This window comes from Hippoglossus hippoglossus, chromosome 15 (genome assembly GCF_009819705.1).
Source record: "Hippoglossus hippoglossus isolate fHipHip1 chromosome 15, fHipHip1.pri, whole genome shotgun sequence".
Lineage (NCBI taxonomy): Eukaryota > Metazoa > Chordata > Actinopteri > Pleuronectiformes > Pleuronectidae > Hippoglossus > Hippoglossus hippoglossus.
Window position 1 is genome coordinate 4,405,679 of NC_047165.1, and position 15,000 is coordinate 4,420,678.

Below are 15,000 nucleotides of genomic sequence, written 5' to 3' on the forward strand. Positions count from 1 at the left end.
ATGACAGAATGGAAGAAGCGAAAGACAGAGAGGGAGTTAACCGGAGGTCGAGAGAGGGGGAGAGAGGGGTGATAAATTGATTAGCAAAGTGGAGTGTTCTGTAATGGACCAGTTACATCATCAGAAGAGAGGGAGCGATGGTTAGAGAGAGAGAGAGAGAGAGAGAGAGAGAGAGAGAGAGAGGGAGGGATTTGATTTTATTTCTTTTTGTGTCTATCAAATTGTGGGGACATAAATCATAAATCATTTCAGATTTGTAGGTTATGTTTTGGTTAGATTAATATTAGGTTAGATTAATATGAGGTTAAGCTAGAGTAAGGTTAGTGGTTCGGTTAAGGTTAGTTTTGGGTCAGTGGTAGTTATGGTTAGAGTCCTAATAAATCTTCAGGAAACGAATATAAGTGAATGTAATGTCCTCTGAAGTCATGGAAACGTGTGTGTGTGTGTGTGTGTGTGTGTGTGTGTGTGTGTGTGTGTGTGTGTGTGTGTGTGTGTGTGTGTGTGTGTGTGTGTGTGTGTGTGTGTGTGTGTGTGTGTGTGTGTGTGTGCGTGTGTGCGTGTACGGCTGACATGGCAGTCATTACTTAAATGTGTTTGCATAGCACAGACCACATGGATGAACTGTCAGGTCTGCAATCGACCTATTAGCTGTCACACACACACACACACACACACACACACACACACACACACACACGCACACACGCACGCACACACGATCCAGATGTTTTGGCTTCATTTTCAGGTAGCTGTCACGTCGTCCATCTTTATTAACACCACCAGGCTGATCTGAAATATCAAAGTGTTAAAAGTGGCGTAATGTTCAGTGTGATGTTAAACATTAACATTATTATGAGTGTAATACACATTCCAGCCTGTAGGTTTCTATCAGGACGTTACGGTTTTTAATGAAGGTCGATGATGTCACTCTTTTGTTCTATTGGCACTAATTAAATCTTCACCTTAACTTAACGAGGTTGTGATGAAGATGTCAGAGACCATCACATACCATCACAAACCCCCGCCCCTGAACCCTTTACAGTGGAAAACGCCAAGTCTAGCACTGTTGCTAGGCAGCAGTCATCAGTTGCTAGGTGATGGCGATGGCGTACAGTGTAGTAAAGAGTGAGGACGGGCAGAGCAGGACAGGAAGAAGAAGAAATGCTTTATGAGGAGCTTGAAGTGAAGTTGGTCCTTGAGGGAGACGCTGGAGGAAACACAGGTTGAATCAGGAGGATTCGGTCGCTGTTCACACGTCGAGGTGAAGAAACGACAACGACACGAGTCTCAACATTTAAAAAGGAAACTGGTTTTAATGTTGTGGCTGATAAGTCTTCATCATCTGAGGGCTGATGAGCAAGAATCTTTACAACCGTACAAAGAAAACTTCTGATAACACACATGAATTAAGACTTTATATACAAAAAGTGAAAATAAAATATGGTATTAACAGTAAAAATGTATACTAGGAAAATGCAGTAAAAATATATATAAATATTTTTGCTAAATAGGTATTGATTCTGTCTCCAGATCATATTTATTAGTCTTTATTCTTAGGTTAAAATTGGGGGAAGTTCTAGTTACTGCAGATGTGATATCTGCTGAAAGTAAATAAATATATTAAATTTAGTGCTATTCTCCATTTTAGTAAATCAGTGCACAGAGATGTTCAGATGTTTTCACTTCCTGATCAGTACCTGGACTTTTCCACCTGTTATAATGTCCATCGATCTGAGACTGTCACTATCACTGCTCATTACTGTGTGTGTGTGTGTGTGTGTGTGTGTGTGTGTGTGTGTGTGTGTGTGTGTGTGTGTGTGTGTGTGTGTGTGTGTGTGTGTGTGTGTGTGTGTGTGTGTGTGTGTGTGTGTGTGTGTGTGTGTGTGTGTAATTGCCACAGTGTCAGACAGTAATTGAAACCTTCCACTGGGGAAACCCTGTGTAATTAAGCTTAAAGAGCAGCAGAAGTTAAATTAATCACTGAAGGACCAACTCAGCCGCACTGTGACAGCACCATCCAGTGGCTGCATGGTGTAAGTGCAGCTGCTGTGTGTCTGTTTCTTGTTTGCAGGAACCCTACATACTTTACTGTGCACTCTTTTTGTATGAATTGTGTTTGCATTGTGTGTGTGTGTGTAGTTGCAGTCGACTCCATCGAGAATGAGGAGCGTGTGTTCCGGCAGCGGATGCGTCCCAGGAAGCGTCAGGGCGCTGTCCGTCGCAGGGTCCATCAGGTCAATGGTCACAAGTTCATGGCCACCTACCTGAGGCAGCCCACGTACTGCTCCCACTGCAGGGACTTTATCTGGTGAACACACACAGACACACACAGACACACACACACACACACACACACACACACACACACACAGACTCCTCATAATTCTAATGAAGTCTTATTGTTGACGAGCTGCAGATGTAAACCAGGTTGTTGCTGCTCTTTCTAAACTCTGATTTCCTGCTGGAACCCGACGCCTCCCCACAGACCTGTCGTCTTGTTTACATGTAAACACGCTGGATGCTGTGAAGTGTGCCGCTGTAAACAAAGCCAGCTGTGTTTGTTTCCATCCCAACAAACTGTGTCGGCATCACTCACATGGAAAACATGTGGCTCCGCTCCGCTCGGAACGAAAAGTTTGATTTGTTTCACAATCACAAGGAAACTGTTGGAGTGTTTTTAAGTTTAGTTTATTTTTATTCCGGCCGAGTAAAAAACTCATCTCATCAAAGTAGAAAACACGACTGAAACAGGTTTTCTTTGTATCGCTTCATCATTTTATAACAGTCAGAGTTTAATAATAAATAATAATAATGATAATTGTTAATGTTTTCTGACACGTTCTCTCTCTCTGACCTTAGGGGCGTCTTAGGGAAACAAGGCTACCAGTGTCAAGGTGGGACCGAGTTTTTATTACATGTTGCTTCAGGCATTTATGACACATAAAACCACCCTGTTAATGTGTTCCTGTGTGTGTGTGTGTGTGTGTGTGTGTGTGTGTGTGTGTGTGTGTGTGTGTGTGTGTGTGTGTGTGTGTGTGTGTGTGTGTGTGTGTGCAGTGTGTACCTGTGTGGTCCATAAGCGCTGCCATGAGCTGATCATTACCAAGTGTGCTGGGATGAAGAAGCAGGACGACACAGTTGTGGAGGTACTGATCTACAACCTCCTGCTGGTTTTATTACACACAACACTTTCATTTTATTTCATTGCATTTTATTTTAACGCTTTACCTGAAAAAAGAAACCATTTGTAGTTAAATACAACTTTTTTCATTAGTCGATTAATCTAGTCCTAAGATTTGTTACTTCACAATTGATCAGTTTCCAGTGTGATCCGATGGTCTCGGATCACAACTGATGCACTGGTATTATATCATATTTATCTGGAAAAATGAAAAGCTTTTATTATAGAGGCTCTACTTAACTAACTAAGACATCAACTAACTCATCAGCCATAAGCTTCAAATATTTGAGGCTCACATGACCTTCGCTTGTCTGGAGCTGATCTGCAGGTTTGTCTCACTGTCTCTGTCTCTCTGTCTCTGTCTCTGTCTTTTACAGACAGTCGGGTCTCAGAGGTTCAGTGTCAACGTTCCGCACAAGTTCGGCATCCACAACTTTAAAGTTCTCACCTTCTGTGATCACTGTGGCTCTCTGCTCTGGGGTCTGCTGCGACAGGGTCTGCAATGTAAAGGTGAGGACGTTTCCTTCAGTCCTTGTTATGAGTGTGAGTGTGTTCAGCTCTAACTCCTCTTCACTGTGTGTGTGTATGTCAGTTTGTAAAGTGAATGTGCACCGGCGCTGTGAGAGTAACGTCGCTCCCAACTGCGGCGTGGACGCCAGGGGAATCGCAAAAGTCCTCTCGGACCTCGGATTCACTCCGGACAAGATCTCCAACAGTGCACAGAGACGCAAGAAGGTGACGCTTCCTCAGGTTGTAGTTCCCACGCTGTGTAACGGTTGTAATGTGTTTGAAGTCAATCATCTAATTGGTTCAGGAGGAACAGAGTCGGCTTCACTAAGTGAGAGAATGTGGGAAAAACTGAGAAAAGTTTCTGAAGCTCCAGATTAAGAACTGTTTGTGTAATAACTCTCTCTGCCAGGCGGGGGAGACAAAATGTTTCTTACTGCAGGTTTAAAATTTATGTAGAAATTTAAAATTTATTAAATTATTTTTTTTTCCATTTTGAGATTTTTGCTTTTAAACATAAAGTTTGAGTGGAACTCTTTACTTTTTATTCTAAAGTCACGAGCTTTGATTTAAAACAAACAAATAACCCTGATCTGTTTATTTTATTTTTTTTTATCTTGTGTGAAACCATATAAACATAATTATATTGATGAGAAAGTTTTAACAACATTGATCATTGATTGATTGTTTTTATCGGTTGAAAGATTGAATAAATTGCAGATGAAGGTGATGACAGTGATGTGTTGTCTCCGATCAGCTTCCTCAGGGTCAGGACCCCCAGCAGCAGATTTCAGAAACGCCTCAGGCCGAAGACGACCGCTCAAAGTCCGCCCCCACCTCCCCGTGTGACCAGGGTAGCAGATCGTTCCGACCAATCACATGCAAACTTTAAAACCACAGGAACGAACACGCTCTCCTCACTTTTGTTTTACGTTTCTGTCCAGATGGGAAGGAGCTGGAGAACATCAGGAAGGCTCTGTCGTTCGACCACCGCGGGGAGGAGCACAAGACGCATCCCCTGTCCTCGCCATCCTCTGTTGCCACGGTAACGGGGGACAAACACCACCACGGAGCACCAGGCAGAGGAGGCGATGGAGGCGGAGCCAAAGTGGAGGGAGGAGGGAGCCGGGCGAACGGTGAGGTCAAGGGTCACAGTGTTCCAGAGGCCAAGAGGATGCACCTGCACGACTTTGTGTTCATCAAGGTTCTGGGGAAAGGAAGCTTCGGAAAGGTGAGTTCACGACCTCTGACCTTTGACCTTTGTGTTTTTGTCACTGCGATGTTCGCGCCGTTCTGACGTTTGTGTGTCACGTGACCAGGTGATGCTGGCGGAGCTGAAAGGCAGCGACGAGGTCTTCGCCGTCAAGGTGCTGAAGAAAGACGTGATCCTGCAGGACGACGACGTGGACTGCACCCTGACGGAGAAACGCATCCTGGCCCTCGCCAGAAAACACCCGTACCTGACGCAACTCTTCTGCTGCTTCCAGACTAAAGTAGGAACACACACACACACACACACACACACACACACACACACACACACACACACACACACACACACACACACACACACACACACACACACACACTCCACAACACACACATACAAAGGCAGACATACTTTGAGCCTGCAGGGGGCGACATCAGGCCACATTTATATCTGCAGCTCACACTAAAAACATCCACAGATTCAGAAAAATAAACGTGCTTATGATTTAAAGTTCATAAGTGATGCTTTAAAATTTGTTTGAGTAAAACAAAATCCAAAATACTGGAAAACACAACACAGTTTCTAACAATAATAATTAATACATTTTATTTATACAGCACTTTTACTAATGAGTTAAATCAAAGCAAGGAAAGAAAAAACATTTATACATCATTATATTCACATAAATGAAGGTGTTAAATATAAAACTAAAGAATAAACAGCTCAATTAATTATTAAATTGAACAGTTTTATTCATCAACTCACACATAACATACGTTCCTATGAAACTACATTTAAATCTGCTGAATCCAGATTTTTACTTGGATCTGACCATATTGCTCACAGTTATATTATATTATATATATAAACAAATATTCCTGATGTACATCATCAACATCCACGAAGTATAACGGTCCCATTACTGTCCCGCAGTGTCGTGGAAAACCGCTCGGTGTTATTTTTGCGTAATCTTTTATTTGAGGTAAAAAAAAGAACGGCTCCGTATTCACTTCTAATCATCGCCTGTTTATTAAGAGCTGTGAAGAAGCTTTTCAACAGAAATCACATCCTCTGTTTTCTCGGTTGCGGCTGGAAACCGTCGTCATGAAGCCGAGCGGCGCTGTTTTTCGGCCTGGGAACAATTTTAAGGTTCCTTTAAAACTGAAGTCATTAGTGAAGCATCTGCCATCGGCTCAGAGAGAGAGAGGGAGAGAGAGAGTGAGAGAGATAGAGAGAGAGAGCTCTGTTTAACTTCACCTCGGCCTCGACAGTAAGTGGACGATGACAGACGGGCAGCTGAGGGTGGGACGCTGCCAACGACAACAGCTCCTCCAGACCCCGTATGTGTTCTCTTTCGTATGTTACATAAGTGTTCCTGCCCCGAAATGTACAGAGGCACTGTACATGAGCGTGTGTGTGTGTGTGTGTGTGTGTGGGTGTGTGTGTGTGTGTGTGTGTGGCAACCTGAGCCTGACGGGTCTCAAACGACATCACAGGTGTTATTTTTCATCAGTCCAACCTCCACACAACACGAGCTGCACACAAGCTCCCAGCGAAACAACTGAATGCTTTTATTGGTAATCATCACATGTTCTGGTCGACTGGGAGTCAAACCAGCAACCTGCTCCATGTGGCGCTTGCGTCCACATGGTACGAGCTTCGTCCATTTGGTCATGAAGTCGCTGAAACGTACGTTTTTCCCGGTTTGCGTTTGGATAATTTGCGTTAAGAATGAAGGGATGTGGACAGATAGAGTTCACCTACAGAATTTTGAGAAGTTTCTGAACTCGACCAACTAGAGCAGCTCTCCTCCGAGCTGCACGTCCAGAGCACGTTTCAGCCGCTTCTATCTGTAATCTGATGATTTGGGTCATTACTCACTGTCTTGTCTTTCGTCGTCTTCTTTATTAAATCAACATGGAAATAAATATCTGGCAGACGGGCATAAAGTTTTATTCTGAAATGAACTGAATGATGAGTTTCACCTGCAAAACAGCTCATGTCGATTTCAGATGTTTTTTCTTCTCTTGATTCCGAAGCAATCACACAAAATACAACCACATTTTCCTGAAACCTGAAGACGAGCAGAAGGAGAAACATGCGGGTGAGCGAGGACATTTAGCAGAGCAGCCACATTTGTTTATTTTCTCATGTTGTTCTGGAAACGATGGCGTCTCCTCGTTCCTTATTTATTCCCGTTCAACTTCCTCCAGAGCAAACAAACAAACAAACAGGAGAGAGAGAGAGAGAGAGAGACGGAAGCTGTGACGACACTTTTCTACATCGTTGTCCTTTTGTTTTTTTCTTGTGTCTCCACATCAGACTTGACTGGACACACACACACACACACACACACACACACACACACACACACACACACACACACACACACTGGACTCAGGGCTGATTGGGATTGTGTTCTTGGACAAAACAAAGGGATTGTGGTTCTTACATAACGGCTTTGTTCCTTATCAGGGACCTGATGTGTATTCCACATGTGACCCCGCCCTCCTCACCCTCCTCATCCCCTCGTCCTCCTCACCCCCCCCCCCCCCCCCCCCCCCCCACCCCACCCCACCCTTCACCTCCGTCTCCCGCGTCCTCTCCGAACACCCTCTCTCGATGTGATTACAGTAAACAAACCCACATGTACAGTATAAACTGTACACACACATTCAGCTTCATGGAGGTTTGACTCTTCACCTTTTACGTAACTTTGTGGCCTGTCCACTGAATATTGGACTTCATATTTGTGCAGTGCATTGTGGGGATTTCTGACATCGCTGCTTGTGCAATAATCAGATTCATGGTTTCGAGGTTAATTAAAATCACCTGATATTACATCAACACTGTGCAACTTTTTCACCATAAACCAGCAGCTTGATTAAAGTGAGTGTGATGTTTGGGTGATTGACAGGTGACACTGACTCCTTATTGGTCGAGATAACTCAACACTTGACTCTTAGTGACCTCAAAAGCACAAGATGGCGGCTCCCGTGTCCAAGATATTTTTGCAGGAGGAAGTAGAGACGCCATCTTTATTTACAGTCTATGGTTCCGCCCGTGACATGTAGACACGCGAACTGGAGGAAGCGGGAATCAAACCTTTGACCTTCCAATTAGTGGACAACCTGCTCGACCTCCACCTCCACCTCCATCTCTCTCTTGTTGAGCTTCTCTTCCTCCTCTTCCTCCTCTTTCTGCCACAACAGTAACATCTGTTTATCCACCTGTGCTTTCACTCGTCTGTCACATCTGTATGAGCATCACTCTCTCTCTCTCTCTCTCTCTCTCTCTCTCTCTCTCTCTCTCTCTTTCTCTCTCTCTCTCTCTCTCTTTCTCTGTGAAGAGAACAAAGCTTCATTAATGGACCCTGCTTCTTTCTGGTTTCTGTTTTTCGGACTCTGCTGCGTCTGATCTTCACCGGTTACAGCTCATTTAAAAACACTCGCTCTTCTCTGTAATCTGTCCTGTTCTCTACCTCCCTGTTTTTATTTTTTCAACTGAACCCCTTCACCCTTTACTTCTCCTTTATTTGTCATCTTTCCTTCCCCTCGTTCAAAAATACCAGCCCCCTCATTATCACAAATATTGACAATAGAAGCAGATTTCAGTGTTTTTCTCCATCCTCTCCTCGGCCTCGCTGTGCGAAGCGGCGTGTGGCCCGGTGCTACTGTTGTATAATGTTATTTACATTTCTCTGTGGTAATTAGGCCGATAGGAGAACACGGCTGCGATTGCACAGTCGATTAAGAAGAGCGGGACGGAGGCAGGAATAAAGACGGGGGAGGGTGTGGGGGGGGGGAGGGGGGGTGTAGGTGGGACACAGGTCACAAAGCACAGAAACCATGTTTAAGTATAAAGACATCACAGTGCACCAAATGGTTCCTTAAAGAAAAATTGGTATAAAGCACATAACAACAAATATAAATAATAATTAATAAAGCATAATTAATAACTAAATAACATATGCACATATAACCGTCTGCAGTCTGAACACATCTGTGTCAACGGAGCTTCTCTATCTTGTTTAAAGTTTTAAAAACATTTGAACAAATCGCACACACAACGTAAACACACTCAACCTCCATAAAACCCCGATGCCCTCCGCTCACTTCACTCCACTGAATAAAAAACTTTTATTGGAGTTTTTTTTTTACCAATAAAAATCAAGAGTTGTGTTCACTTGTTTGCATGAGAACAGGAGTAAGAAGATTTTCCGTGGGAGAAGCGGACCGACAGCACAAAGTTAACTGCTGTTAGCCTCAGGGAAGAATCACACACGCTCACACACACACACACACACACACACACACACACACACACACACACACACACACACACACACACTGCAGGCACATGCAGGTATCTCAGCCAAATATGTGTCAGTCATGAGCGGAGGAGAGTTGTTGTAATTATTTTTATAGCATGTCATTAGCTGAGATATGTCTGCTTTGCTTTTCTTTGGATGCAGTTCAGGCACGCACACACACACACACGCACACACACACACACACACACATACAAACACACACACACACACACACACACACACACACACACAGACACACACACAAACTTGAGTTCCCACCAAAATCTCTACTCTGCCACCCAGTTGTGTTATAGAACCAGTAAACGTGTCGTTATGTAGCAGCTATGATCGCTGAGAGTGATTTCAACCTATGGTTCCTCCCTCTGCCAGTGTCCTGCCTTGTTGTGTAGCATCGTCCTGGTTGAGCTGACACTCCCGCTCCCAGATGTTACAGTAGATATAATTGAAATAGAAGGTGGACCCGTTGGAGATGCTGTCGAAGTGGGAGCACCAACATAGGGGAAGAGGCAGGTCGGAGCCGCACTGGGAGCCGCACTGGGAGCCGCACTGGGAGCCGCACTGGGAGCCGCACTGGGAGCCGCCTCTGAGGTCTGGCTGTCTGCAGGTCGGCCTCATGTGGCCTGATCCGAGGGGGCTGCTTCCTCTTCCCCGAGCTCGACCAGGAAGTGGGAGAGGCTCGTTTTATGAATGTGTGCTGCGCTTGCATTCGGACACTATATACATATATAAAAGGGCCTGCTACTAACCGACACTCCCTGACTTATTGAAATTGATTTGCGCATATTTGGCATGATGGCAACTCTACAGACTGGTTTGTTTTTGAGATAGAGCTCAAACAGCCTGGTTCCAGAAATAAAAAAAAACATTTGTATTGTACAGTGGCCCGAGAGCTCAAGCAGCTGATTCTCATATATTTCCCACATTAGCATCTTTTCACCTGAGTGGAGATAAACAGGAACCAAACACGAAGGTAAATGTGTCTGCAGCCTCGAAAGAGCTTCGTGCTCCCTTTATGATCACGACAGAAGTTTAATCATGACTCTTCAGAGAAGTGATTTATTTCATATGTTTTAATTCTCAATACAACTGTTTGGAAAAAGTTAATCAGGGCACATTTCAGAACATCAATTAAAAAGAGCAGGTAAAACACAAATTGAGTTCTTGACAGTTCGATCTCCTCATTTCAGTCTTTGTTTGTCAGAGGACTTGTTTCAACGGCCGTTTTCTTTCTCCTGTACGCCCTCTTTTTCTTCACTGGGCAAGTTTCTTCCAACACTGGCGCCTCCTCTTCGTCCCTCTTCCTCTTCTTCGGGGAATGAACCTGGGATGAGTTGGAGGGGGCAGCTTCTGACTTGTCCGTCAGCTCTTTTTTGAGGCTCACGTTTCTCTTCTTTGCTGACGGGTTGCCATCGGCTGTGGGATCATCCCTCTTTCTCTTCCTCTGGGGCTTTACTGGGCCCGTTTGCCCACGCGTGTCTTTTCCAGTGGCTGCCAGTTGTTCACTCTTTCTCATCTTGGCTTGAGAGTCGTCTGGTCTTGGATGTGGATAAGAAAATAGTTTAACTCCTGATCTGAAAGCAGTGGTTTGACATTCTTCCCATTGAACTCTGAGCAAAACACAAGAATATTTGCCAAACTGTTGAACTATTCTTCTACAATGTAAAATGATCAAGACAGGGAGATATTTCAAACACCCACCTGTTGTTGATGGTGGAGGTCTGCAAGAAGGAATGCTTCTCCTCTCTCGTCCCAGCAGAGCCGCCCTCCTCGGCCGGGCCGGCAGTGCTGCTGGAGGAGTCCTCGGTCAGGGACGTTGTCTGGATCACCTGGTCTCCACATAAACTCCACATAAACTCAGCCTGTGCCAATCAAAGTGTGTTTTATCTCTTCATACAGTGAAAGCTGCACTTCTGACATACACAGTCTACGCACTTAGTTACCACTTCATTAGGTACAGCTCAGAGTACTGCAGTTTAATATTGCAGTTTAGCCATTGCAAGGTTTATTCTGGAGGAAGAAAGAACAACATGTTTTGACTTTTGTTTTAATACTTTGTATGGGCCACAGTCAAACTGGTTGAAACATAAACTGTAGATCACAGTGACAGTTATTGATAGATTAGATAACAAAGGATTAATCAACTAAGTAGAAAATTATCCCAAAAAATAATCTGAAGAACAATTGTTAGATTGAGGGACTACTTGATTTATTGATTTAAAAACAATTGCTTGACTAGCTTGTTTTACCTCATAAAGAAAAACACGAATATACCCAGAATGATAACTGCCAGTGTAAATTTCTCCCTGGCTGCAGGAACTTCTTGACGTTTATTTTCAGTCGTCACTTTATCGCAGAACCACTCGTACCTTCTGGACGATTTAAGCTGATTACACGATTTTCCACTTATTATATTTAAACTTGACACCAAAAGCTTCAGGTTGGAGCTAAATTAGTATTTGATCGTGAGTCGCCAATGTGTGAACATTTCAAAGACTTGTTCGCAGACGCCTTCTCTGACTAGATGTCTAGCAACAAAATATTTAAACATCGCCAACAAATACAGCCAATCAGAGCCGAACGGACGTATTAGGTGTATGTAGCTGTAGGTGTGTGTAGGCGTAAGTGTAGTTGTGTGTAGGTGTAGTTGTGTGTAGGTGTGTGTCATCAGTCGTGTAGAGAGCTCCATGTCCAGATCACATGAAAACAAATCACGTACTTGGCATTAGAGATAAAAGCTTCATCTAATTAAGTTTTTTTTTTTTCTAAGGACAAATATTGTTGAATCTGTTCCAGGGCCACACACACACACACACACACACACAGACAAACACACAAACCACACATCATATCTGTTATTATCGAGTATTAATATGAAAACAATCATCACAGTGTGAAGATGTGAATCAAACTCTCAGACTCCAGATTGTGTTAAATAGAATCACTGTGTGGGGCTTTATTGTGTGTGTGTGTGTGTGTGTGTGTGTGTGTGTGTGTGTGTGTGTGTGTGTGTGTGTGTGTGTGTGTGTGTGTGTGTGGTGTGTGTGCGCCTTTACCAACCATCAGCCAAACGTTAATGACTCATAATGTTCCGAGGAAAATAAGCAGCAATTTACTTTTTTAGTTTCTGCACAAAAGGTCAGACCTGGTGTTGTTGTGTTTTTGTTCCAGATGTTTGGTTTAGAGAGACCGGTTTTTATTTTTGTGAATTCACTGAAGTTTCTGGAAGTTTATTCAAAGTATAAGATGAGGAAGGTTCAGACTGTGACAGAAATATGAAGTTAAAGGATTCAGGGGCAAAACTCTGTAGAGTATATTTACTTGATTACATTTAATCTGATTAGATCTTATTTGAGACAGTGAGTCTTTCTTTCTTTCTCTCTATTTAGTCCTTACTAATTTCCTTCTTGTCTTTATTCCTTCCTCTTCACATCCCTGTCCTTTCCTTTATTGCTGTTTTCTTTTCTAAAGTCATTACTAATTTCCTTTTTGCATTTTCTTCCATTTATGTCTCCAAATACTTTTTTCCTCCTTCTCTTGTTCTTTATAATTTCTTCAGTCCTCTTTCTTTTCTTCTGTCTTTATTTTTTGTTTCTTTCCCTTCGATTTTAGCTTGATTTACCTTAATTCCTTTTTCTCACTCTCTTTTTAACTTGTTTTCTCCTTGTTCACTCGGGCGAAAACTTTAATACAAAACCTTTACTTTTTAATTTAAACTATTTTATTGGAAGGTGCTGGCGGATTTTCGTGTGTGTGTGTGTGTGTGTGTGTGTGTGTGTGTGTCAGACAACGAAGAAAGATAAAATATGGCTTAATGGTTCAGGTTTAAGATGCGAGTCAGGACTTGTTTTACATACATTACATTACAGCACGGTGGCATTGAGAGGGCATATGTAACACACACACACGTATACACAGAAGACACATGCACACACAGACACACACATCAGTAAGATAACAATCAGGACATTGTGTCGGGTTGTAGATCATCTGGGTGTGTGTCTATATAACAGGTTTTCAGAGTGGGAGGGAGGTGAAAATACATTAACCTATCTTTATTATTTCCGTTGTTATCAAGAGGAGATCATGAATTGTGCGTGTGTGTGTGTGTGTGTGTGTGTGTGTGTGTGTGTGTGTGTGTGTGTGTGTGGATGTTAAAACTTTTTCCCAGAGTCAGAAACTAATAAAACTCCTCAGAACAAACAGAGTGAAGTTATGTCAAACAGTCGATTGTTGAGAATCTGTCGAATCAAAAAACATCATCATGTTCACATTCATCACAATCGTCCAGAAATTCAGTGAAAAACTAAGGTGTGGGGGGGGGGGCGTTGTTTCAGCTTTGTCTGGGGGGAGCAAAGACTTGAACAACCCTGATATAGGGTGTGTGTGTGTGTGTGTGTGTGTGTGTGTGTGTGTGTGTGTGTGTGTGTGTGTGTGTGTGTGTGTGGGAAGCAGTGGGAAGCCAGTATCTGTACATTTGTAATTACACTCAGGAAATGTTTATTCATGTTTGATTGGGTGGGACCAGCCGGGACTCTGGGTACATTTAAACAAACTATTTCAACATCCTGTTTAAAGTCTCGTTCAGGAGGAGCAGGGAGAGAAGAGAAAAGAAAGGAAAAAAAAAACTTCTGGCCTCGTCGGCAAGTTCAGGTCAAACTTCTCAATTAGAAAGTGAAGATGCAACGTTGGCAAAAAGATGAGATAAGGGAACTCCAGTACCAAACACTGACCCAGAAACCAAGGCTCATATGTTAAACACTGAGCGTTTATAAAAATGAACGAAGACCCCCGGGAGCGGAAAGTGAAGCCAACGCAGAAGTGCCTGAAACCTGTATTCTCTGTAATGACCAGAGGGGCCGCTATTTTACTGTCCAAACCTGACTGAGCCGGACCCGAACCTGAATGACTTTCTGTTTTCTTGTGTCCGAACTCCACCTGAGCCTGTTTTGTCAGATTATTAATTATAAAGCAACAAACATGGCCGAACCTGAACCCTGATGGCATTTCAGAATTTTAGTTTGGAACCCGGTCAGGTTGAAGCGGACAAAGTTGTAGTTTTTAAAACACGTGTCATGTCATTACTTGATGATGAGAACATTTGGAGCTATAACTTTACAACTTGCACTTTACAGTTTACCTGTGGCTGAAGATAAACCGTATGTTTTACATCTGAAAACCTTTTTATTACCTCGGTCCAGGAGGTAATGTTTCTGTCCACGGTGGTTTGGATTTTTGTTTCTTGTGCAGGATCACGTAGTAGCTATGCAACCAATCACCGCTAAGGGGTGGGGCATGATCCAAGGAAGACCCCATTACATTTTAGGGGGGATTTGGATCAGGGGGCGGATCCAGGAATGTAATTATGTTTTTGTAATATTACCAGTTTTTTAAATCATGGTGAAACAAATGACGCAGTGAAACAGAAATGAGGGAAATCAGGATTGTGACTCAGCAGATCCTGTGTCTGTTTAGTCACCTCTGTTGTATTGTTCTCATTGAGGAAGAAAACGCAGGTTTACAGGAATATTTTTACTGCACAATAATATACAGGAAATAATAAAAATAGTAAATCGGTAAATCTGAGGGGATTATGTGGTTATTTCCAGTCAGTTCTGAGTCACACGTTTCTACCTCGAGGTTTAGTTCTCTGTGAGGATCTGTGAACTCTGGTTACACCTGTTTAAACCCTGAGACCTCACACAATGGCTCCGAGGGACGCCTCCTGCTTCTTATATACAGAGCTGTTTATAACACACACACACACACACA

The 15,000-nt window shown here is 43.2% G+C and overlaps 1 protein-coding gene and 2 long non-coding RNA genes across 3 annotated transcripts in view; 1 reads left to right on the forward strand and 2 right to left on the reverse strand.

Moving 5' to 3' along the window:
* LOC117775705 (protein kinase C epsilon type-like) overlaps nucleotides 1-15,000 on the forward strand; it is a 42,646-nt gene that overhangs the window by 16,760 nt on the left and 10,886 nt on the right. Inside the window, exons 3-10 of the mRNA XM_034609070.1 lie at nucleotides 2,140-2,308; nucleotides 2,860-2,894; nucleotides 3,058-3,146; nucleotides 3,559-3,691; nucleotides 3,774-3,916; nucleotides 4,446-4,542; nucleotides 4,633-4,919; nucleotides 5,008-5,181. Of these exons, the coding sequence (XP_034464961.1) occupies nucleotides 2,140-2,308; nucleotides 2,860-2,894; nucleotides 3,058-3,146; nucleotides 3,559-3,691; nucleotides 3,774-3,916; nucleotides 4,446-4,542; nucleotides 4,633-4,919; nucleotides 5,008-5,181 (1,127 nt within the window). The remainder of the gene's footprint in view (nucleotides 1-2,139; nucleotides 2,309-2,859; nucleotides 2,895-3,057; nucleotides 3,147-3,558; nucleotides 3,692-3,773; nucleotides 3,917-4,445; nucleotides 4,543-4,632; nucleotides 4,920-5,007; nucleotides 5,182-15,000) is intronic.
* Nucleotides 10,287-10,550, reverse strand: LOC117775708. Its single transcript, XR_004616307.1, has 2 exons — nucleotides 10,448-10,550; nucleotides 10,287-10,405 (listed from the first exon to the last, which is right to left on the reverse strand). It is a non-coding gene; the product is annotated as an uncharacterized LOC117775708 (long non-coding RNA).
* LOC117775707 lies at nucleotides 10,628-11,825 on the reverse strand. The gene is made up of 2 exons (XR_004616306.1): nucleotides 10,930-11,825; nucleotides 10,628-10,766 (listed from the first exon to the last, which is right to left on the reverse strand). It is a non-coding gene; the product is annotated as an uncharacterized LOC117775707 (long non-coding RNA).